The sequence below is a fragment of the Haemaphysalis longicornis genome, unplaced genomic scaffold, assembly GCF_048455015.1.
Source record: "Haemaphysalis longicornis isolate Haplotype H1 unplaced genomic scaffold, Haemaphysalis longicornis Haplotype H1 scaffold_1, whole genome shotgun sequence".
In the NCBI taxonomy this organism is placed as follows: domain Eukaryota; kingdom Metazoa; phylum Arthropoda; class Arachnida; order Ixodida; family Ixodidae; genus Haemaphysalis; species Haemaphysalis longicornis.
The window spans coordinates 143,162,730-143,189,269 of record NW_027526203.1 but is presented as its reverse complement, the minus strand read 5'-3'; the positions used below and the strand labels follow the sequence as shown (position 1 = coordinate 143,189,269).

Below are 26,540 nucleotides of genomic sequence, written 5' to 3'. Positions count from 1 at the left end.
ACGACAGGCGTTTGCTCCTCCTCCTGAGGCCAGCACGCATTTGCGGGCTGCTTCCGATTCTTGCCACTTCTCGGCGCCAGCGCTTCGCGGAGCACTGTGTCCACGCGCTCGCCGTTTTCCTTTAAGAGCGGACCCGACTGTACGTAAAACCTTCTGTTTGGCGCATGATAGCATAAGTTGCTTATGCGCTATAAAACACAACACAACACAACACTTTTTTTGCCTGAGCGTAACGCTGTTACAACGCTTCAGGAGTCTGTGAATATAACACTTTTTTGCCTGAGCGTAACGCTGTTACAATGCTTCAGGAGTCTGTGAATATAATGAATTGTTGTGTTTTTGTTTGTGTTATATGTTCCACAGTTTTAAAATAGCGTGTTTCTCTGCCGTAAATATACTTGCGTTCCTGTTTAGCGTTCTTGTGGCGGAAAAATGGGGACCATGTGCCGCACATGCCACTGCAGTGGCAGACTTTGAGGCATCCGTATAAAAAGGAGTGCATTGGTACATGTATTGTAAGTGTAGAAAGTGTTGCAGAATGAGTTCCTTGGGTGCATGTCTTTTGTCAATTTCCTTAAAAGACATGTTGCAGATGACAGGGAGCAGATTCCAAGGTGTAATAAACTCCGTGATGTTTATTTTGTAGGTGTCGGTCAAGCTGACACGAAGGTCCTTGGCCTGTGCTCTCACTCGGAGAGAAAAAGGCAGAGGGAGTGACGGGCGGCTAAAAAACAACTTTTTAGATTATGTGTTTTGAATAATGGCATTGAACGGATGGTTCCTCATCGACATCGCTCTCCCGCAGTACAAAAGCGCTAGCGCTATGTATGTGCGTTGGTGCTCTAAGCACCACTGGTCGGTTTCAACATACAGACTTTATATAGGGCTTATCTGGAAAGCCCCAGACGCAAGGCGAAGCCCTAAATGCAACACTGGGTCAAACACATTTTTAAAGCTGTTTTCGAAGCAGAACCATACACCACACTGCCGTAGTCTATGCGCGATCGCACTGAACTATTGAAAAGACGGAGCAAGCATGTCTTATCTGCACCATATGATTGGTCAGATAGGGTTTTAATAACGTTCATAGTTTTAGTGCACTTAATTTTGAGTTGTTTAATGTGGGGGATAAATGTGAGCCTTTCGTCCAGCAGGCTACCCAGAAACTTGTGTTCATTTTTGACGGGAATCGCTACATTAATTATTCGGACTTCAGGGTAAGGCCAGACTCCACGCTGCCGAGAAAACAGTACACGTGTTCTTTTCAGGATTATTCTTAAAACTACTTTCATCGGCCCACCTTTCAAGTTTATTAGCACCAAGTTGTAACTTACAAGACATAGCTCATTTGAATATCACCAACGTAGACTGAGTAGAAAATTGCGGGTAGCAGTGACTTTTGGAGTGAGTTCATTTTGACAATGTAAAGTGTACAACTCAGTACTCCACCCTGCGGGACCCCGTTTTCTTGAATGTGTACTCTAGAAAGTGATGCTCTGGCCTTTACGCAAAAAGTTCGCTCAGACAGGTAGCTTTCTATAGTGTTGAGCATCTTTCCAGATACACCGTAAGCTTTGAGGTCACGCAGGATGCCATAGCGCCATGCAGTATCGTACGCCTTCTCCAAGTCGGACAAAATAGACATACAGTGCTGCCTATGGACAAAAGCACCTTTGAGGTACGATTCCAAGGCCACAAGCTGGTCAGTTGTAGATCTTCCTGAACGGAAACCTGCCTGGTAGCTATCTAGATTACCGTGGTATTCTAAAAAGTACCTGAGCCTGCTATTTGCCACATTGCACAGTTTACCTAACCACCTGGTAAGAGCCACTGGCTGATAGCTAGAAGGCGAAGAGGCATCTTTCCCTTGTTTTATCGATGGTACTACAGTTGCCTCTTTCCAAGCCCGTGGAAGATGTCTTGCACTCCATATCTTGTTAAACAAATAAAGGAGTGCTTCGAGGGTGTCTTCGTGGAGGTGTTGAATCATTGTGTATGTGATTTGGTCTGCACCTGGTGCTGATGTCTTACAAGTCGCCAAGGCAACCTAAAGCTCGTGGATGGAACATGGACAGTTGTAAGAGTCTTGTGACGATTTTTGATGTCCCTAATAGATTTGCGCTCAGAAGATGTTTGGTACCTCATAAATCTGTCTATATGAAGAGCTTGATATAAGTTCAAAGTGTTTGGCCAGTGTGTTTACCTGATCTTCTAATGTGTTACCAGTGGTACTACCCAGAGGTAAGGTTGTTTTGTGCCCCTTGAACTTTCTTATTCGGTTCCACACCTTGCTTGGGTCAGTGTAAGAGTTTATCGAACCCACAAAACCTCTCCAGCTGTTGGTTTTGGCTTCTCGACGAATACGCCTTCCAACTGCCTTGGCACGCTTGAAAGCAATGAGATTCTGTGCCGTTGGGTACCTTCGAAGGTTACCCCACGCCTTGTTTTGTGCTTTGCGCGCGTTTCGACACTCCCCGTTCCACCATGGCCTTCTGGGATTTTGAGGAATACCGGAGGTTTGAGGGATTGGACTCTTGGAAGCCTCTGTAATGTGTGTGGTAACAATACTACAAGCTTCATGAATCTGTAAATGTTTTATGAGCGTGTAGGAGAGCTATGACCTTTGATTAAAAGCCACCCAGTCTGCACGGGTTTCTTTAAACCTTTTATGGTATATGGAACTGTCAGAGAGTGTATCTAGGCACTTAAGAGTGACAGGGAAATGGTCACTTCCATAAGGGTTGGAATCCACATTCCGCTCGAACGAAGGGAAGAGAATGGATGAACCAATTGCAAAATCGATGTGTGAGTAGGTGTTGTGTGTTGTGCTATAGTATGTTGGTTTCTTTTGATTAAATATACAGGCACCAGATGACAGTAAGAATTTTTCAATTAAACGGCCCCGACCATCTTCGCGTTCAGATCCCCAGAGTTTACTGTGGGCATTAAATTCGCCCACCAGTAGGAATGGTTCCGGTAGCTGATTAATTAGGGATTCAAATTCTCGACTACAAAGGCTAAAGTCAGGGGGAATATATATTGAAGCTATCGTTATTAACCTGTTGGCGATTATTACACGTACAGCAACTACTTCAAGAGCTGTTGTCAAAGGAAAAATTTGACAGAGAATGAATGTTGTAGAACTATTGCTACACCACCAGAGGAGTGAGAACACTCGTCCCTATCTTTCCTAAACACAGAATAGTGCTTCAGAATGTTTGTTTGTTTCGATTGTAAGTGAGATTCCTGAAGATATATAATGGTTCATTGGTTTTTATGAAGAATTTCGTATAGGTCATCCGAGTTTTTCATTAAGCCCCTGCAGTTCAATTGACTAATGCACTGTACTACCATAAGTGTATAAGGAGAGAGGGCAGCGTGTATCTGAGTGTTGCATACCGGTGGCGTTACCTATGTTACTGAGCTTGCGTTAAGGCCAGTTATGCGCGGAGCTGGTTTTTTTCGTGGCCGATGTTGCCACGCTGCTCGTCTGCCTGAACAGCTGACCTAACTGGCGTGGGTGTTACGTCCATTTCATCATCCAACGGCAAAGGCGTATATGCCCCCCCACGGGGCACCTTGAGTAATTTTGGTGACGGTACTGGCGACACCGTGGACCCCGAGCCCCCATACTCACGCTGTAACCGACCGTGGTAACGAGTTTTAAGGATAAGGGTAGAAACCTGAAACGATGGCAGTCGGAGCCCAGGTCAAGCTCCAGCGGATGGGCTCCCTGTCTGTTTACCGGGCAGGGAGCTCCGGGACCTCTCCGGTATCAGGGTAACCCGAGTAAAGAAAGTACCCCCGTTCCCTGCTTCTATACTATAGCATATGGTATTTTTAAACCCCCCCCCCCCCTCTAAACGTGATCGGTCCTTGAAAAGGGGCCGCACCGACGTATCTTTTCCCCCATTGCCATCCTTAACATTTCCTGAACCGGATACTTTTTCTCGATTTGTTGTCATGGAATCCCCCAATCCAGCCCAACCTCTTGCATCGCAGTCAGTGTTCTTGATTGCAAAATATCTTGAAGGCATAATTGGAACGTCTTAAAAGGCTTAAAAACAAAGGACTAGTGACGTCGTTGTCGAGGTAAACGACAAGCAGCAGGCCACAAAGCTTCTAGCTCAAACTCGACTGGCTGATCTGGACATCAGGGTCACACCCCACCGCAGCCTCAACAGCTCACAGGGTGTGATCTATGAGCCAGATCTCTTGACCAAAACGGATGCGGATCTCCTTGCGGGCTTGAAGGATCACGGCGTCACAGCCGTGAGGCGCATCACCATCCGCAGAGACGACAAGGAGACTCCCACCAAGCACATCATCTATACCTTTAACCGCTCAACACTTCCGCAGCATATAAATGCCAGCTTTATCCGATGCTCCATCCGTTCGTACATCCCGAACTTACGGCGCTTTTTTAAGTGCCAGTGGTTCGGGAACGGTACCAACTCTTGCAGTGGCCGAACAACCTGGGCAAAATGCGCGGCCCAGGTTCATCCTACCGAGAACTGTTCATTCAACACCTTCTCTTGTATCAACTGCGAAGGGCCGCATGAGGCATACTCCCGCAAAGGCGAAAAATTTCAACGAGAAAAAAAGATAATCAACATCAAGGTCACTGAGAACATCACCGTCCCAGAGGCGTGGAAGAGGTTCGCCTCTTTCCTTTTGAGGAGGTACGCCGACGCAGCTCGCCGGGGGCGGAGCGGCGTCTGGTGTCCACAGGGACCCAGTTCAGCGAGTACCTGGTCCCTCCGCCGCCCCCCCCCCCCTGGCGTGCCTCAGGCAGCCAAATCCGTTGCCACGCCGCTTGCTGAGTCAGCAGCGGTTGTGGTGACAACCTCTTTTGTAGGGACCGGTGCAGCTCCCGCCCCTGCCTCCCTGTCCTCCAGTGCGTTGGAGGGTGCCGACCGGATGGACACTTTTGTATGTATTAGTCGTTGCAACACCCCAAAACCATAAACTGGATCAGCAAGACATGCACTAGTAACTGCAATACAAACTGCAGATTATGCTCAAGAATGTGCAATAATGTATGTCCATACCAGGGGCTCCACTTGGCTGCTCTTTGTTACCAGGACTTTCATGTGCCCTGTTATCTGCAATGGGAGCAGTGGTGGCCACTGCATTGAAAGAAAAGTTTCTTGATTATTAGAAATGCCCATAGGTCCTAAAACGAAAAGTTACTAGGAACCAAGCAACCAGTGCATGTTTAAATATTAATATTGCCATTCACAGCAAAGCATTGACACCCTAAAGAATGCTGGGACCAGTACAGCTACTGTACTGACAGCCCTCTTTATTGCAGCAGCCCTTCGCTGAAAGGCATACTTCAGCATTTTTGAACATATCTGCCTTCTTTCAATGTGTGGTCATTTACTATCCACACATGGCCTCATACAAAGCACTCAAAGTGAAACCAGATTTGCACATTGCAACCAACATCAACAAATAAATGAACAAGATCGCTGTTCATTAGCATTAAAGATAAGGTGTTGGCTAATTGTAAAAAATAGCTTTAAACAGCTACTGCTTTTAAAAGTTAAAGCAGTATTAGTAGCAGCCACATTGTACAGTGTTAACATATGCTAGGTATAGTGCAAGGCTTGCCAGTTTTTGTAATGCCGCGTCTTTCTTCGGATCCAGCGGCAGCAGCAGCAGTGGAGGCAGTCGCACCATTGCTGACCTGACGTTCGGCTAAACAAATGACAAAAGTACAGACAAAATCACAGACCATTCATGCATCTTCACCTCCAGTAAAAGACAGTAGTAGTCAATGCACACTTTACACACAGAACACAATTTAGATATTATAAGCAAGTAGGATAGCACTCCTTTGTGCAAAAACATTAGGTTACTGAACTAGGCAAGAAAATAACAAAAGTTTTATACATCGAAGCAGTGCTCAGCTGCAATGCAAAGTGTTAATATATGCAACTATAGTGCTACACATAGGACTTGCCAGTATTTGCCGGCACCAGTCTTCTTGGTGTAGCAGAAGATGTGGTCGCACAACCAGTGTGAACAGGGCCCAATCTTTGCGCCGAAGTTGCAGAAGAGGTTCCACCATTGCCAGCACGATGTTTGGCTAAAAAAAAGTATAACTGAAGTTACAGCAGTTACAGACCATGCAAACATGTTGGGCTCTGGTAACAACACCAATGTTTTACATATAGTATGCAATTTGTGTATTTTAAAGGAGTAGGCTGGCGTTTCCTGGGGCTTGAACACTATACCAGGCAACATGTCACAAGTTATATATACAAAATTATGCCCAACAAGTAACATCACATATTATATGGTGCCATTATATGCTTGCCATTGTTTGAAGCTTGCAGCCTAGCTTCCGTTCCTTTTGATGTGGCCTCGTTGGAAGTGCAGATACGACGTTCGACTAAAAAAAATGATGTAGTACAGATGAGAGACAAAATTAAAATTAATTCAAAAAGGCTATGTCAGCACTCACGGTCAAAAATCTTTGAGTACAGGCACTGTTGTACCGAGGTCAGCTGCTCAAAGAGGGCTTTTTTTTCTTTCTCCAGGGTCAAAGCCCTCTCTTTCCAAAATTTTTTGTCCTCCAGGACTTTCCGCAGTTCGCTCTTCGCACAAAGGGAATCACTGTCACTGTCGGACTCGCTAGTTGTAGCGTTTCGCGCTCTCTTTGCCCCCTAAAACGTAAAAAAAATAGTAAGTGTTCACATGAGCAAATTAAATGATTTAGAAGACTTCAAATATAAATGTGGCCCGTACCAGTCCTCTTGATCCAGTCCGTGATGGACCCGCCTTGTTGTTGTCGAGAGCACTTTGCATGGTCCTTTCGAGTATAGCGCTGTAAGTTTTGGCTTTCACGGCTGCCTGGTTTCGTTTTCGTTTCTGAAATATTGCAGAACATTTAGATGCTGTATTCTATTAAAATGTTTCACATTTTTCAAAAAATTACCACAACGGGAGTGTTTTACTAACTGTACAGCCCGGAAAATATGATGCAACAGTGTAGAAAGAAATGCATTTATTGCCAAATATACGCAATAATTCAGATTACAAATCAGTTTCTTTGAAGATATTTTGCAAAAACCGTTGGCTTGATAAGTATGCAAAACGTTGCACAAAGGTAGCTTTTTGTGGGCTTTTTATTTATCAATAAGGCAACAGTAGCAATTACTCCTTTGCAATATCAGAACCCTGCTTCCGTCTAAGGGCGAAGCCTACCCCGTTTTGGGCTTTATACATGTTCTACAAAAGAAAAAAATTAACCAGCAAGCAAGCTTTCCTCGCGTGCACAAAAGCTGTTTTACCTTTTATTATTATTATTATTTTCAAAAGGGCAGCCACAAATAGTGACCCAACTGGAAAACTGCAGTGTGAAGGTGCCAGGGAAAATTTGCAAACCCCTGGCACCTTCCATCCAACATCCAACACATCTTTCATAAACATGTTGATGAAAGATGCGTTGGATGTTCATTGGTTGATGGCGAATGCACCGAACTTGCTATCGCGAAAATAAAAGTCGGTACAATACTTTTCTCTACTCCTCTACGGAATGCCGTGCAAATTCGCACACCTGCTTATCGGTTTTTCCGCTGACTGGCATTCGGCTCGTCGTGGTCACCAGGCGGTCCGACGTCCTGTGGAACCTTCGGTATGGGCAACCTTTTTGTCAACATCCGCCGCTCAAGATCTTCTTTGGTGTCTGTAGTATGAATAGAGCGCAAGTAAACATCATTCGGATGAGTTTGAACAAGGGGTTTGTGATCATGCAGCTTACCGCCAAGCATGAGCACTTGGGCGTCGTACAATCCCGTGTTGGCGTCCTCCACAGGGTCATGCCAGTAGACGGAATACACGAACTTCTTATCGAAGTCAAACTCGTTGTTCGGGAAGAAATCCGCAATGTCGTCCACGGGCACCACATGCAACTTCTTCGCCTCGTCAATTAAAAATCTAACCACAGCATGCATGACTGTGTTTGCACGTGTGCATGCGCATGCAAGTCACCAATACAACTTATCAGTAAGGGGGACGCGCTAAAACCAATAATTTTGATTTCGCCGCCACACAACAGGCGTGCCAGTAATAAAAAACCAAGCTAGACCTTCGGCGAACAAAGAACGAACAAGCAAGCAAGCACACATGGATGCTGAAACCATTGAAGAAATGCAGTAGTGAATTCGCTTGACACCAGCCGAGAAGCACCGCAAGAGGCGCAACAAACGTCAGCGGCGCAAAGCTCTGTAGTGAGGTGCTGCAACTGGGACTGATTGGGTTGCCATTAATCAACTAAAGCCTATAATTCCCGTAACTTGGCGATGATGTGAAGAGAAAAAATGAAAATGCGCAATTTGTGAATTACGAGGGTTTGATAACAGCGGTTGTCTCGGACACAACCAACACGTCGCTTGCAACACTAGCGGCGTGGTCCTTGTTGTGACTGCCAACCCACTCCCCCCTCCCAGAAAAAAGCGTTCTATTTCTTCATATATTTAAAACAAAACGCAAATTTTTTTCTTTTAAGCTTACTTTTTTGCACATAGTTGTTCTGGGACATGCGGAACACGGAATATACGTCACCTAGCGCACCTAGCTTGCAACGCGCTTTCAGTTGCCTCACTGAGTGCACTGATTCTTTGTCACATCGAGTCGTGCAGTTTGTGTAAGCGGTGTAGGCTCACACACAAGGTACTGGAATTTTTATTTATTGTGTGGCTTGTGCTAACGGCGGCGGCGCATTGCATTGTGCGGCGAACTAGTGAACTTCTGAACGAGATGAGGCCGCGAAAGCGGTATTTGGACGATTGTGATGGCGCGACGAAGGATCTTCCGAAGACTACACGATGCCGCTTAATGAAATGCGACCAGCAAGACATCGCTTGTCTGGCGAGCACCGGTTGTCACACTGCTGAAAACAGCGCTCAGTGTAGTAACAACGATGTCACACAACCGTGCGATTTCGATGGCACGATTTCTTCTGATCATAACGGCAGTGAGGAGCGCTCACCACCCCTGAATGACGATGCCACACAACTGCGTGATTCTAACCTGAATTGGAGTTCCGCCCACATAGACAACGACGAGGAGCCACCCCTAGATGACTTCGGTGATTGTGATGCAACGTACTGGAGTTACGGCCACAACGACGATGAGGAGCCACGTCGAGTTTGGCCTGCCCTGGCGAGGCGTAGAAGCGTTGCAGAAGCTCATCTGTTACATTACATTCTACGTTACATTCTACGGAGAAAAGACGTCCCTGCAACCAAACATCTGTTTAAGAAATTCGTGGGTGCAGGAATTGAAGCTGCAAGATTTCACTTCTACTGTGATGAGTGCATGGCGTCGATATCAGAAACATCAGGCCGCCTCGTGGAAAGAAATTCTCAAGAAGGCCAGTGCAGGGAGTGTGGCAAGCCGTACAGTGGTCACGAGATGACGCGTGATGGGCAGTTTTTTGTTAGCTTGCCTCTTCAGCGGCAGCTTACTTCGCAACTGGCTGACAAGGAAGTTGCCAGTGCACTTCTGGATCGCCTGAACGTGATTAACCAAAACCCTGGTGAGGTAGAAAGCAAGGCAGATATGACGGATGGAGACATGTACAGGCGCATCAGAAAGGAGATTTCAGAACATGACCTTACCCTGACGCTCAATGCAGATGGTGCACCGATATTTAAGTCGTCAAACTACAGCATGTGGCCAGTGCAGGTCGTGGTGAACGAACTCCCGCGACACATGCGGCAGAACAACGTGCTCGTACCACTGTTGTGGTATGGGCAGTCACGCCCCGATATGACCTTGCTCTTAGGAAGTTTTGTGAAGCAAATGGATGAACTGGGACTCGACGGTGTCTCATGGACTGTGGGCACACAGATGATCCATTCGATGGTAAGTTTGTTAAGCCATACAGACCATGGCCAAGTGTGCTGTAGTTGTTCTGCATTACAACCAACTTATGCCATTATGCAGGTGTACTGCGTGAGTTGTACGGCGGACTCTTCTGCACGAGCCATTATGCAGAATATGGCTCAGTACAACGGGTACTACGGCTGCGGCTGGTGCCTGCACCAAGGTGTACCTATCGATCGTAAGCAATATTTTTTTCATAGCTTTCCAGGCTTTGACTAGCCCCTTATTAGTGTGGCATTGTTATAAAACATCATAAAAAATGTAATGTACCCTTAATTATTGCATTGGTACTGTAAGAATTACCTTAAGCATTGCTGGGAAGCTCTCAGGCATTATTAGCAGCTTCTGAAAAGGCTATATTTTCTCTGTAAACTCCTATTCATTTGCTCATGAAACTGGGGAAGTTGGTTCTAATTATTCATTTCGGGAATGAATTTAAGGTAAAGAGTGGTCAGGAAAAATTCAGGCAGATGAGGAACTTGCTGGCATGTGATTAATCCTTTCTCATTAGTTGTTTCTGTTTGCACTATTTGCTATCGAAGGACCTTTTCTCAAAGCAGTTGCTGGTTTTATTAGCTTTTTTCACTTGTATTCATTTTGTATCTCATTTAGTTCAGGAATGCTATATTTCTACTCCAAACTAAGCCTGACATGGTTCTTCCCACGGTAACAGGAACCATAAAGTACCCTGTTGGTGGTGCTGTGGAAGAAAGGACATCACAGCAAACCCTCAAGATGATGGCTGAAGCTGCAGCTAGCAGTAAAGCTGTTCAGGGAGTTAAGGGGCCCTCTGCCCTGATCAACCTGCAGCACTTCGACATTGTGTGGAGTTTCACTCCGGACTACATGCACTGTGTGCTGCTAGGGGTCACCCGCCAGCTCACTGAACTTTGGCTTGCAAGTGTTGGTCAGCCTTTCTACATCGGCTCACCAGACGACCTCTACGAGCTAGATGAGCGGCTGCTGAGCATAAAGCCACCATTGTGCTTCCCACGTCTGCCACGGTCTCTTCAGAGGAAGTACTGGAAAGCCACTGGTGGCAGCAGTGGTTGCTTTTTTTTCACTGCCTTGTGTTGTGGGCGTTTTGCCTGCTAAGTATTCAAGGCACTACTCACTGCTCGTGCGAGGCATTGCACTGCTGCTGAAGGACACCGTCAGTGATGATGACATCACCGAGAGCACAAAGTGCATCGTGAGGTTTGTTGTAGGAGTGCAGTTCCTGTACGATGAGGCAGAGATGACCTTCAACATGCACCAACTGTTGCACCTGCCTAAAAGTGCTGCATTACAGGGTCCCCTGTGGGCACATTCGTTCTTTATGTTTGAGTCAAACATCGGCCAGGTGAAGAAGTTGGTGACGTCAGCGCATGGAGTCTCGCAACAAATTGTTGAGCGCTTGATGATGACGGCAAATCTTGAGAACTTGAAAGCGCTAGCAAGCACTCAAACGCAGGAACTTCTTTCAAAGTCTCCCACAACAACTAAACAAGCTGTTGTTCCACTCGGAACAACACGACCGGTGTCAGCTTCATTGCTTGCATGGGTTCATGAGGAGATGGGAGACATAATAGCTGGGCCTGTTGTGGAACATGACAGAGTTGCAGTGTCTGGGTTTGTGTTCCACAGCGAACAGTACAAACGGCCATACAAAACTGACTCCACAGTTCTGCTAATGTCAGGAACATTTGTCAAGGCAGAGACTCTGCTGTCAGCCACTGATCACTTTGGCAACAAGAAGGTGTTTGCAGTGTCACAAAAGTATGTCACCAAAGCAATCATGAAAACATCACACATATTGAAGTGTGAAAGCCTAGGTGGAAAAAAGCTTGTGGAGGTGCTGCCTACAGCTCTTCCATCCATGTTCGTAAATTTTGGAAATGAAATGTTTGTCACTGTTCTTATGCAAAAAGTGCTGTTTGCAAGTTCCTGAGTTGTGTTAATGCCGTCTGTAGTGTGATTGCAGTGTTGATTGATTGTGGGGTTTAACGCGCCGATACAACGCAAGTGATGAGGCGCGCCGTAGTGGCGGGCTCAGGGTTAATTTTGGCCACCTGGGGATCTTTAACGTGCGTCAAAATCTCGTACACATGGGCGTTTTTGCTTTTCGCCTCCATCAGAAAAGCGGCGGCCGCGGCTGGGATTTGGATTGTAGTGTTACCTAACAATTTCAATGTGATCGCTACTCTGATGGCATATAATGTGTTGATGGCTGGTACGCTTTGTAAACTTGTGTATGTACCAAGTGTTCAAGGAGTGTAGGTGATAAAATGAACCAAGCAGTGTTTCCCCTGTTTTTGGGGTGCGAGTCCAGTGGGCTCTTTTGTAATTCGAACATGTGAGGCCCACAGCCTATTGTCGCTGAGTTTTCTGAGTGTGCCATCATGTGTGAAATAGAGCCGGTATGTTGAGTGTTTGAATGTTTACCTTGGTGTGCACAATGGCTTTCCAGCTGCCCCCGTATAAGTGTGAAGTCTTGACTCGTACCCCTTTGGTCTGATTTTCTTGTTTTTGGTAAAGAGTCAGGTGTAATATACCCTTCCTGATCTATCTGTGTTGATCCCTCTGCCTTTTGAGTTGCATGCATCACAGATCCAGGCCATGTTTCTTATGTAAATCGTTAGCCAGCAGGCAGCTGTAGTGGCACAAAGGCTTTTGAGCTGGAGTGGGGACAAATGTTTTTTCATCTTTTCAGTAATGACATGTATATTTTTTTGTCCTTTGTGGTGTCTGATCTACCAGTGATAAGTTCTAGTGTGAGGTGCTTTGGTTCTGCCTGCACCACGACTAGAGTTGCGGTGGTTATTATTTCACCTTTCACTTCATATTTTCTATGTGCAGTAACCTATAAGTGTAAGTGTGCAACCTGTTTTTTTAATGGCATGACATATTGATTTACATTAGACTGTGGTATGTATTCTGCAACAAGGCCTTGATTGTTTCCAAAACCTCACCATTTGTGTTGCGAAATGTGTAGCTCATCCTTTTGGTGTTCGGTGGTCTTTGATGTTTCAACGAAGTCTTGAGATATTCTAAGACAGTTCCTCTGAACTGAAATTCAGTTGAATTTTGTGTGTTGTATCTTTCGCCCGGAATTTTCTGCCATGCACTTTGAAATAAAAGTACAATTAGACCCCGTCTCTCCTTTCCCTGCATAAATCAACATTTCTATTGAGACTACACAGCTTCGAAGTCCTACACATCATTGAAAATGTACTTATAAAATTATTGAAGCATATACTTAATGTGCACCTAAATTCTGTTTACTTAGCCAATTGTTTTGGAAACAGAACAGTTGTAAAGATATGTTAGTTGAACAGAACCTGCAATTTACTGAATTTTCATTCTGGATATGCTAACCTGCCGGCTGGGACACCACCTTGGCTGTTTGAAGTGCCTTCATGTTTGGCTGTGCCTAGAGGGCAAGGTCCCTTTTTACGCTACTGTGTATATACTATTTTAAATTCAGCATGGGTAAGATGGCATGTGTTTAAATCGCATCATAACCTGCCGTGGTGCACTGGTGACTGGCTAGGGCATTGTGCTGCTGAGCCCGAGGACTCGAGCAATCCTGTCCATGGTGGCTCTTTTTCTGATGGAGGCAAAGAACAACACCTCTGTGTTGACATTTTGGTGCGCGTTATAAAGGTGGTATAAATTACTCAGAAGTTGTTTACGACATTATGCCACTCAACTTCCTTTTCTTTTTCATATATCAACATGACTAAATGTGGTAACTGTTCATTAGTTCATTCTAGCTGATGTCATTTCTTCGGACTGGTTGGGATCACCTGTTAGACGCTCATCCCATCTGGCTTGGAATTTATTCCAGTTGGGATCAGCTTATACCAGTTGGTTTCCAGCAGGTAAATAGCTGGTCCCAACTGGCTGGGATTTATTTCAGCTGGGGCCAGCTGGGACCTGCTGCTCCCATCTGGCTGGGAATTAATTCCAGTTGGGACCAGTTCATTCCCAGCCAGCTGCCTGTTGGTCCCAGCTGGCACCAGTTTATTCCCAACTAGCCACCTGTCGTCCCAGTTGAGACCAGTTGATTCCCAGCTAGTCGCCTGTTGGTCCCAGTTTGCAGCTGGTAGTGGGACCAGCTAGTTCCCAACTGGGACCAGTTTATTCCAGTTTACCCCAGCCAATTCCCAGTTGGGACCAGCTGAAACCAACTAAAAACCAGCAGCACATTTTCGCCTAGGCGACCAGTTGCCCGAACCATACATCCTAACAGGCGACCTTAATGTGCACAACTCTCTTTCGGGCTCCTCTAGAATGGATGCCCGAGGTCGCCTGATAGAGAAATTCCTTACATCTTCAGGAGCATGCCTTTTCAAGAAAAAACAGCCTACATACCATAACTTAGGACACAATACATACTCGTATCTTGACTTGGCTATTGGTTCAGCAATTCTTTCCATGTCTTGAGTGGGGCGTGAGCACGGACCCATATGGTAGTGACCACTTCCCTAACGTACATAGGTAAAGGCCCATGCAGTCCATCTTCCCATAACAGGTTTAATGAATCAAAAGCAAACGAGTGCATTCACATAAACATCTAAACCACACCACACAACCATAAAACACCTACACGTGGAGGAAGCAGCCCAACTCGTCAGAGCACACATACTCGACGCCGCGGAAAAGTCCATGCCCCAGGCCTCCAGTGCGTCCCGCAACCCAAGGAGGCCCTGGTGGAACAAGGACTGTAGGCGGGCGCGAGAGGCCCAGAACAAGGCGTGGGGTGTCCTTCGCCGGTACCCCACGCCAGATAATCTCATTTCCTTTAAACGGGCAAAGGCTCTTGGGAAGCGTGTGCGTCGTGAGGCGAAAAGTGAGAGTTGGCGCGCCTTCCTCACTTCCATCAACTCATACACCGCAGTCACAAAGTCTGGACACGAATACGCAAACTAAAAGGACAACAGACACAGCCTGCCCCGGGTTAGCACAACTGGGGACACACTCGAAGACCAGGCCAACACGCTTGCACAACACTTCGAACACGTGTCCAGCTCAGCACACTACACCAACACTTTCATTAAACACAAAGCATCATGTGAGAAGAAGTCCTTGCGAGACAGTAATAAGTCGAACTCATCTTATAACACCCCCTTTTCACTTCATGAGCTGAAATTCGCACTCGGTACTTGTAAACCTTCAGCACCAGGGGCAGACAGGATTTCATACACAATGATACCACACTTACATGCAGACACGCTTGAAACACTTCTTCACCTCTACAATAAAATATTTCTTTCGGGGGCACTTTCCACGCTCTTGGAGGGAGGCCATAGTAGTGGCTTTCCTAAAGGAAGGGAAGGACCCTTCCTCTCCTGCCAGTTATCGCCCCATTGCCCTGACAAGCTGCCTGTGTAAGCTTTTCGAGAAGATGATAAACAGGAGACTTGTGTACTTCTTAGAGTACAGTGGTCTTCTCGAGAGCTGTCAGGCAAGCTTCAGGGCGGGGCGATCTACCAACGATCAACTCGTTGCATTAGAGGCGTATATAAAAGATGCTTTCCTCCACAAGCAGTGCTGTATAACGGTCTTCTTGATCTTGCAAAGGCGTACGATACTGCTTGGCGGTACGGCATCCTCAGCGATTTGAAGTCCTTTGGCATGTCGGGTAACATGATGAACACGCTTGCCAGTTACCTGTCTGGAAGAACGTTTCGCGTGCGAGTTGGAACTTCACTTTCTACGGTTCATGTGCAGGAAAACGGCGTGCCGCAAGGTGGAGTTTTGAGTTACACTTTGTTTATTGTAAAAATGAATTCTCTTCGGAAGGCGCTACAACCATCGATTTCATGTTCAATTTATGTAGACGCGTTCAACTTACTTTCAAATAGTGTACCTTGTCTATCTGCGAGCGGTAAGTCCAGCTTGGTGGGAACAAGCTTGCCGGCTGGGCAGATAGCAACGGTTTTAAATTTAATCCAGAAAAGTGCACTCGTGTTTTGTTTTCAAAGAGGCGTGGCATTCGGCCGGATCCAGAAATTCAACTCCACGGTGTCTCTATTTCTGTAAAAAAGGAACACAAGTTCTTAGGTATTATCTTTGACGAAAAGCTCACATTCATCCCACACATAAAACAACTAAAACATAAATGCTTAAAAACACTGACTATCCAGAAGGTTCTCTCGCACATTTCTTTTGGTGCTGACAAACAACTTCTTTTACGTGTTTTTACAAGCCTAATAGGTTCACGATTGGACTATGGTAGCATTTTCTATGGGTCAGCCACTTAAACATCCCTCAGAATGCTGGACCCTGTGCTTCATCTAGGGCTCCGCCTGGCGTGTGGCGCCTTCCGAACTAGTCTAGTTGAAAGCCTGTATGTAGAGTGCAACAAATGGAACCTACAACGTCAGCGAGCATACACAGACCTCCTTTATGCTTTTAAAGTTTCATCCATGCCTCACCATCGTTTTAAATCAGTTTTTCATGATACCTCCATGACTGAACTCCTTTTAAATCGACCATCGTTCTCTGCGCCCTTCTCTTACAGAGTTAGAGAGGAAGCGTCAGAGCTTGCTGTCTCCTTTTTAGACACCATCCAAAGTTCTGTAAGAGATTTCATAGCACCACGGCATCTCCGCCCTGTGTCATGCGACACGTATTTCACACATGTAGATAAAAACCGAGCTCCCACATGTGCAATTCAGCAGCACTTCTTGTATTTGCAGGAGAAGTATCAGTGTTCTGAATTTTATACGGATGCCTCTAAGACTTCCACCTCTGTGTCCTGCGCTGCGCATGGACCCGGCCTTAATGTCACTAAAACTCTGAACAGTTATACTAGCATATTTACGGCAGAGGCTTATGGTGTACTTCTTGTTGTTAATCATATACTTCAAAGCCACATCCCACAATTCATTATCTATACAGATTCACTCAGTGTTGTTCGGGCATTGTCGTCAACAAAGTCTTCAAAAAATCACGTTGTAAATCTTGTCATCAAAGGTATTATGTCTGTGTATGTCCATAAATTTGAACTGGTCCTTTGCTGGATTCCTGGCCACTGTGGTATAGCCGGGAACGAAGCCGCGGATCGAATGGCTGCTGCTGCTACACTCTCGAATGCAGTACACATAACCACATTACCCTACACCGACGTGAAGCCACACATCAGACAGCAACTTCGCAAAACATGGCAAACACACTGTAGTGAACAAACAGACAACAAGTTACACGTAATAAAACCACACTTAGGACCATACACCACCGACACACGTAATAGATACACTGAAGTCGCCTTGGCTAAATTACGGATAGGGCACACTCATGCAATGCACTCGCACCTTCTCACGGGGTCTCCAAGACCTCTGTGCAGCAGGTGCGCAGAGGCCCTATCCGTGATCCACATTCTTATACAATGTAAGGCACTTGACACAACACGACACAAATACTTCCCACAACTACACACGCGACATATTCCACCACACCCATCATACTTCTTAGGAGATGAAGCCATGTGTTCAATCAAACGCGTTTTCGAGTTTCTTACCGACGTAAAATTTTTGCATCTGATTTCTTATCATGCATGTTGACAACCTGGCCCTTTACAGCAGTTATCTTCATTACGTTGTGTTTTACTTTGTTTATTTTTACTGAAATGTTCTACTTTTACTTCATGCCACTTTCATGTAATCACTATTGTTTGGCGCTCTTTTCCCTTAGTCGGCCTTGCGCCATTAAACTCAAACATCATCATCATCAGGGTTGGAGGGTGCCGAGGGGATGGACACAGGGGGCCCCGCATCGGCTCCCACCGCCACCACACCTGCTGTGCCACCTCTGGAACCTCCGACGCCCTCGGCGGTGGCGGCTCAAACCAAGGGATCCCCCGAAGGAGGGCCAAGTCCACAGGGCCCGGTGCGTCTGGCACCCCTCTGACATTTGATGAGGAAAGGGATGTCGGGCCGTTCCTGCCTGCAACGCAGCGCAAGGAGCGGACCCCGACGTCAAAGCCAACAGAGAGGCCCAAAAAGCCCGTTCCCAGAGTAAAGCCGCGAAAGACGACACATAACACACACACACACACACACACACACACACACACACACACACACACACACACACACACACACACACACGCACTCCAGTCATCCTAAAATGTAAATGATGGGAACAGAAAACATCATTCAGCGGAACTGCAGACGCCTCCTTAGAAATCTTGACGATGTGTATGAGATGCTGCATGCCAATCAGCCAAGTGTCATGTGGGTCAAAGAAATACACCTCAATTCAAAACAAACAAATTCAAAAACAAACAAGGACAGGGTTGGCTGCACAAACTCTTCAGGCGGTGTGACCATTGTCGCCTGGAAATCATTAGCATGCCATCCTCTCTCTTTAATAACTTTCCTTCAGGCTGTAGCACTCCGTGCGATAATATTTAACAGGCTGATAACGGTATGCTCCATTTAGATCTCTCCTGATTTTGCACTCGTGAGCTCTGATTTCAAGGCACTGTTTGACTAACTACCCGAACTACACATCCTCACAGGCGTCCTTAATGCGCTCAACTCTCTTTGGGGCTCCTCCACAACGGATGCCCGAGGTCGCCTTATAGAGATGTTTCTTACATCCTCTGGAGCATGCCTTTTCAACACAAAACTGCCTACACACGAAAACTTAAGACACAATACATACTCGCATCTTGACTTGTCTATTGGTTCTGCACTTCTCTTTCCATGTCTTGCGTGGGGTGTGGGCACGGACCCATATGTTAGTGGCCATTTCCCCACTTCATTAACATATATAGGTATATGCCCAAGCAGTCCATCTTCCCATAAGAGGTTTAATGAATCAAAAGCAAACTGGAGCACATTCACAGAAACACCTAAACTACACCACACATCTATAAAACACCTACACGTGGAGGAAGCCACCCAACTCATCACGGCGCACATCCTCGGAGCTTGCCACAAGTCCATTCCCCAGGCCTCCAGTGCGTCCCACAACCAAAGGAGGCCCTGGTGGAACGAGGACTGTAGGCGGGCGCGAGAGGCCCAGAACAAGGCGTGGGTCTCCTTTGCCGGTACCGCACGTCGGATAACCTGATCTCGTTTAAATGGGAAAAGGCCTTGGGAAAGCGTGTGCGTCGTGAGGCGAAAAGGGAGAGTTGGCGCGCTTTCCTTACATCCATTAACTCATACGCGGACACTCACATCGTATAGACAAGAATTGGTAAATTTAAATACAACATACACATAGCCTGCCCCTGGTCAGTACCACAGGGGACACACTCGAAGACCAGGCTAACGCACTTGCACAACACTTCGAACACCTTACCAGCTCTGCACACTACACAACCACTTTCCTGAAACATAAAAATGCTTTTGAAAAGAAGTCCCTACAGCCAATAACAGGTCAAAATCTGGTTATAATTCTGAATTTACACTCCATGAGTTGAGGGCTGCCCTGAGCACATGTAAACCCGGTGCAGATAAGATTACATACACCATGCTACAACACCTAGACCCAGAAACTCTTGAAACACTCCTATGCCTGTACAACAACATATGTCTTTCGGGGCACATTCCAAAATCTTGGAGGGAGGCCATAGTAGTGGCTTTTCTGAGAGAAGGAAAGGACCCTTCCTGTCCCGCCAGTTTTCAGCCCACTCCTTTGGCAAGCTTCCTGTGCAAGCTCCTCGAGAAAATGATAAACAGGAGGCTCGTGTACCTTCTTGAGTACAATGGTCTTCTCGAGAGCTGCCAGGCAGGCTTCAGGCCAGTGCGATCCACTAACGATCAACTCGTCGCGCTCGAGTCTTACATAAAGGATGCTTTTATTCATAAACAGTCTTGCGTAACGGTGTTTTTTGACCTTGAGAAGGCCTATGACACCGCCTGGTGCTACGGGATCCTCAGTGACCTGAAGTCTTTCGGTGTTTCGGGCCATATGCTCAACACCCTTGCTAGGTCCGAAAGAACATTTCGCGTGAGAGTAGGTAGCGTACTCTCAAGGGTTCATGTGCAAGAAAACGGCGTTCCGCAAGGTGGAGTTCTAAGCTGCACTCTGTTCATAGTTAAGATAGAGTCCCTTGGGAAGGCATTGCCACCTACCATTTCTTATTCAGTGTATGTAGACGACGTCCAGGTATCTTTTAAATCATGCAATATGTACATCTGTGAGCGTCAAGTACAGCTCGGTGTCCAAAAGCTTGCCAGCTGGGCAGACAAGAATGGTTTTAAACTCAACCCAGAAAAAATTTCTTGCGTAGTGTTCTCCAGGCAGCACGGGATCCATCCGGACCCAGATATTACACTTAATGGCGTTTCAATACCTGTTAAAAAGGAGCACAAGTTTTTACGCGTAATATTCTATCACAAAATAACATTTGTTCCACACTTGAAGCATCTTAAACAAAAATGCTTAAAAATTATGCTTAAAAAATGCTTAAAATGCTTAAAAAACGGCCCTAAAAATGCTGGACCCGGTGCTTTATTTAGGGCTACGCCTTGCATGTGGTGGTTTTCGCACTAGCCCTGTCCAAAGTCTGTATGTAGAAAGCAATAAATTGTCCCTAGATCACCAGAGGGTGTACATGGACGTTTTATATGCCTCAAAAATTATGTCTATGGCAAATCATCCTTTTACTTCGACATTAATGATGCATCGTCACAGCAACTTCGTCCATCATTCTCCATGCCGTTGCCTCTAAGAGTGCGAGAAGAAGCTACTGAGCTAGAAGTCTCGTTTTCATGCATCCACAAGACACCCATCATTGATTCCATTCCACCATGGCATCTCCGCCCTGTAGCAAGTGACCTATCTTTTATGCAATTGAACAAGAACAGGTCTCCAAGAATATCGATTCTGTAGCATTTCTTGTTTGTGCAGGATATGTACCGTTGTGCAGAGTTTTAGAGTGACGCGTCTAAGACTGCTACTGCTGTGGCTTGTCCTCGCATGGGCCAAGCTTTCATGTCAGTAAAACAATGAACCTTTGTAGCAGTATAGTCACAGCGGAAGCATACGGTATTTTAATGGTATTAAATGACATAGTCCAACATCAAATCTTAAAATCCATTGTGTACACGGACTCTCTTAGTGTTGTACGTGCACTTGCATCCGGAAAGCCTTCTAAAAACTTCGTAATCAATCATGTTTTTAAGGCTATCATGTCTGCATATGCATCAAACCCTCAAATAACTTTCTGTTTGGTTCCAGGGCACTCTGGTATTGCCGGGAACGAAACCGCAGGTTGAATGGCCACTGCTGCTGTACTCTTGAATACAGTGGACATAGGAACAATTCCGTACACAGATATGAGGCCACAGATATGACACCAACTTCGTAACAGATGGCAAACACACTGGAGTGAACAGACAGATAACACGTTACACGTTGTAAAACCACGCTTGGGACCATACACCACTGACACAGGTAACAGACACACAGAAGTCGCCTTGGCTAGGCTACGGATAGGTCACACCCATGCAACGCACTCGTATCTGCTCACAGGATCATCAAGACCCCAGTACAGCAGGTGCGGAGAGGCCCTATCCGTATTTCACATATTCATTCAATGCACAGCACTTCACACAACACGACGCAAACACTTCCCACAACTATACATACTACAGTCCCACTACACCCAGCGTTTTTCCTGTCTGACGATTCCATGTTTTATATCAAGTGCGTTTTTAAATATTTAGAAGTTAAATTTTTAGACCTCATTTCATACCATGCACGATCACTCCCCGGCCTTATAGGCACCGGACAATAAGGTTTGCGCGCGACCGGAGCGCCACATCTCGCCGCCGCTTAGCTACTCTGGGTCGGTGTATGTCGCGACCGGCCGTTCAGCGCACGTAAAAACACGCGCGCTACGTGCGGTTCGACGTTGTGTGGCGGAAGTTTTTTAAGAAACATAGTTTTAATGGAAAGTTGAAGGGTCCGAAAGGATCAAAATGCTGCAGGAAAGAATTAGTGACAGCGCCGCTACTGCTGCGTGAAGGACTGCCACCATCGCGAAAGGCAGCCTGCCATCGTTTGTAGAGGTTTCTCGGTCAGCCGTGGAGAATAAGCGTCGCAAGAACTGGATTTTAGCAGGAAAAAAGCCATGACATGTTTTGTCAGTGAAAAGAGTAAAATTATGAGTACGATGACTGTTTATGCGCAGCGCAGACCCGAAGGGCCGTTAAACTAAAACGTTAGCTTTCAGTGTTCCATACACATCGCGCGCTGCGATGAATCGGATGTTGTCGTAGTATTTGCATAACACAAGGTACTACGGCTTCCGCCACTATTGTTTTATCAGCAGTAACCTTTTTTTTAGCGACATTCAAGACACCGAATAGATGCAAATAGCGGCACAAGAATATGTTCGCAGCACTTCGCAGGTGATGCCAAAAGCAATATGTCAAGACGGCCAATACGCATCCCGCTTACTGCCCTACTTTGTTCCCCGAAGTGTGCAGAGTTCGTCCAAGCATTCCAAGCGAGAGCGTGGTAACCTATCAAAGGGAAGGTTGCATTCACTCGCGCTGACTTCTTTAATGCGTTTTTCGTACTCTGAAAGTTGAGGTTATTTGTTTAAGCAGATGACGGGGAGGAGGAGGAAATACTTTTTTGGAGAATTCTGAACGGCCTGAACAAACTATCACAATTATCCGCTAAGACGACTCTAACATTACTCACAAGATAGAAGCCGAAACTAAACGGAATCGTCGTAAAGACAACCGCAGCTCCGCAGCAGATTTCCAACTGTGTGGAATTGCGTTTACTTTGTCATCAGCTAATAACGTTTGGAATCTGTTGTCAATTAGTGACAACACCAACCGAGCTCAAGAAGGGCAACCGAAAAAGTAACTGAAGTGTGGTTGCACGAACAGACGAAACAACACAAACACGCCCCTGTCGTGGAGCGCCGTTGTAAACGCTGGGGTCACTTTATTAGTCTGTTATACAAGAAAAAATTAATATTTACGTGAATGGGCGCTGTAAATAAGCTTCCCTTACTGAGAATGGGAGTTCGCAACGATGTCTGTCCCATCAATTTCTTTCACAGCGTACACGCGCGCAGGAACAAACAATCTCCGTAACTTCTCGCGCACGCGAGGCCGTCTTGAAATCGCGCAAAGGTACTTGAGACATGGGGAAACTATTTGCCGGAACGGTTTTAAAGCACGAGATACATTTCAAAAACAATCGCAGAATCGCAAAAACAAACAACCCAGAGGTGCCGAATATATATGAACGCCCGCCAGCCGTCTGCCTCTCACCGACCCAAAGTTAGCTCAAGCTTCCGCGGGGCGGCGCTGGGTGTACTTATTCGTCGCGCCCTCTGAGAAGTGACCGCTCCCTATACACCACGCATGCTCATTAATGTTTTGTGATCTTAATTTTGTTTTTGCTGACCTATCTTAGTGTTTACGGTTTCACCTCTCATATATGACCATTGTTTGGCGCTCTTTGCCCCAGTTCGCCTTGCGCCATTAACATCATCATCATCATCAAAGGAGCAAATGCAGGGTCTCCCTCCTTTTGCCGTGGACCCCGGGGTGGGCCAATCGTGTTTTCCGCGCGGGCCAATGGCGGCTGAAGTGGCGTTGTGTTCGTAGATGTGGATGCAAGGCTCACCACCTCGCTGACTACTGTGCCCACGGGCGACAGCGCAGCAGGAGCGGAAAGCAAGCCGTCTCCACCTAAGGTGTTCGTTTCCACCTCAGCCATAGTGGAATCCACAGGCTGTGGTACAACATTTTGGGCAGCCGAAGCCAGCCCAGTGGGGGGCGTGGGTGGGGCTAGGTCAGCAATGCTACACTGGGTCACCACCTTAACCTGACGCCGCTCCACCCCCCGGTGAGCAGCGTGAGCGTAACTTCCTGAGGGAAGCATCGAATGTCTTTTCCGAACTTCTGGGTAAAACAGGTTGTGGATCACTTCCAGGTTCATGATTTCTTTTTCATTTTTGAATTTTTTGCAAGAACGGGAGTAGCTTTTTGATAATTGTACGATTTTTTATTGTACGATTTTTTTTCGTACTCGCAACTGGCTTTTACGGGGATGGAAAACGTGATCCGGAAGGAGCCTGATGCGATGGCACACCTGACTGTCGTCTAGCCCAGACCTAGAACAGCTCCGCTCTGACAAACACCTTGTGCAACTCTGTAGCAGCGCGAAAGTAGTTGCTAGTACACCCGTATTCGTGATGGTGTGTGAAGAGAAATGGGCAACGTCCGAATCTTGACTTTTTGATTTATTTACAAGTTCAATAAATGAAAATAATTTACATGTTTTGAAAACATTACATGAAAATAGTTTACGTGAACAATAATATAAAGTAATCGACACGTTACAAATTAATTTACGCTCATGCATTTCCAACGTTCAATAGCCGGTGAAGGCGCCGTCCACCCTAATGGTGTCTTGAATCCTGCGGGGCAGTGAGGCGTACAGTTGATCAGCGTAGCCTGGCTTCTGGCGGAGAGTTTTCCATTCCGCGCTTTCACAGCCATCCACAAATCATCGGCGGTCGCCGTTGTGAGGTTTAAATAAACAAGGTCATGCTTCATGGCCGCCCACACGTTCTGTATGGGCGGCCATGAAGCCATGAAGGCCACTCGAGTAACTGCACACCACGCCCTTCCAGTAGCTGCTTGACGGCCTTTGAAGTGTGGACGGGGCTTCGATCTTGTTGCAAGATGGAGCAGCCGTCTTTGAAGGGCCCGTACAGGGCGTAAAATATGAGCGTGTTGTCAATTACTTCGCAGTAGGCAACCGAATTCAAAAGCTGTGGAAACCCAACGAGGGGGCCACGGCCGTCGCTGGTGATGGCTCCCCACACATTCACGGCACAGGGACCGCTGCTCAGGACGTGGGACACGTACCCAGGCTGGTATCTGGCAAGAAAAAAGAGAAGGCATTTGAAAGCCATTGTTGCAAAACGCAACCTTGCAGAAAACATGTGGACACTGCATTGGGCAGCAAAGCTTCATTGCTAAAGTTTTGAAATGCATGCAATAAATTGTTTGTGTTGGTAATAAATAATGTAATAATTACGCGCAAAGAAGCCTAATTCCGTTTCATGGAACATACTGGTTCACTAAAAAAATCGAACAAACAAACCGTGAATATTGTCGCTAGAAAACTTCCTTGTGCGGAGGTCTCCGAAACTAATGCTAAATGCATTTACCGGGCCGCAACGCATATTACCGAACTAGAGCAATATAGAGACTTCCTTAATTCTGGCTAGCGCAATATTCAAATTTGAAATGCACCTCATTGGCCCCTACTTTACGTGGGATTTGATATTTGAATTCCGAGCCATCAATTACGTGCTTCCTGATCTCGGCACACGGACGCTCTTCGCTTTCGCCTTCATCAGAAATTAGTTCAGTAGCGCAGCAATGTGGAACCGCGGCCACGAGTTATTGGAGTGCAGTAATAAATGGCGCAGTGTCTCTGCCTTTTGGCACCGCGATGACACTGCGTCTACAATTGTCACGGCACTAGGTGCACTGGCTGGCGCGTATTCGCGTATCTCAGAAAGAAGCTGGAATTTTTTGTCGCCCTGGCTAAAACGGGCCTCTGTATTTGTGCCTCGTCACATCTTTTTCCGAAACGACCTATAATGTATATAAAGTCCCCCTTTCCCCTAGAACGTCCCCTAGAAAAGCTGTTCACCCTTGAACTTCTTTATACTACTTTTTTTCTCTAAATTCACCTGCAGTTTCTGGCGAAGCCATTTACTCATTGTGAAAGGCCTGGCAAAGAACTTCGGTTTGAAATAAACATAAAAATGGGGGCTTTAACTCATGCTCAGTGCAACGGTGTTCCCGGCCGTAAAGAGTTACAAATAATTCGACCACTTGTTGATCTTTAACGCGCGTGGTAATCCCAACACACGAAGAGTTTTGTTTTTCGCCGCCTGAAAAGCAACCGTTCGGTTTCAAAAAGCCTCCCAGAAGGCCGTAAAGGCATACCTGCAGGTGCATTGCCTCCAGACGCGGTGCTGCTGATCCCACCTGGAGGAAAATGTGGATTCATCGCTGAAGACCACTTCTCCCCAGTCGTCGACACTCCGGGCGTCGTAGGCTCGATCGAATGCCGGGCGCTGCAGCCTCTGCCACTCGGTGATGAAAGGTTCCTGGGCTGCAATGCAGCCATTCAAACCAGCCTCATTCAGGCGCCGCCTAGTTGTGGCTTCGCTGATATCCAACGACACGTTGTCACGAATCTCCCTAGCTTTTTGAAAGGCATCATCCGTGATAGCGGCAATGATGAGCAGATCTTGTTCTTCGGCAGTGCAGCGGGGTCTTCCGGGCAGTCGGGCGTCGTCAATTCGGCCGTTCTCTTCCCGATATGCCTGTATTACGCGTTTGATCGCTGTCATGGATATTCCGCTCCTTCGGCATATCTCTCGTTGAGAACCCTCAGTGCAGCATTTTATCATTTCGAGCCTCGCGCTGTGTGGCGCTCTCGGCGGCATCGTCTTCGCACTGCAGGTCCTTAAGTTTCCGCGTCTTTTTATAGCTCAAGCTCAGTTATCGTATCACATCTGTACCTGTCAGTGGAACATCGCTCGGACCACCGCAGAAAATTACTTCTTTATCAACAGTTCTAGTGACGGTTTGCTCCGGATCGCTCCCAGAAAAAAAGCGGCTGAAAGCATTGCGTCTTTC

The 26,540-nt window shown here is 46.5% G+C and overlaps 1 protein-coding gene across 1 annotated transcript; it reads left to right on the top strand.

Moving 5' to 3' along the window:
- The first annotated feature begins 10,472 nt into the window (after positions 1-10,472).
- LOC144166306 (uncharacterized) lies at positions 10,473-13,226 on the top strand. Its single transcript, XM_077695838.1, is given in 3 exon segments — positions 10,473-10,933; positions 10,936-10,953; positions 10,956-13,226. Coding segments are annotated over 3 exon segments (1,275 nt in total). The 5' UTR covers positions 10,473-10,551; the 3' UTR covers positions 11,831-13,226.
- Positions 13,227-26,540: the final 13,314 nt, after the last annotated feature.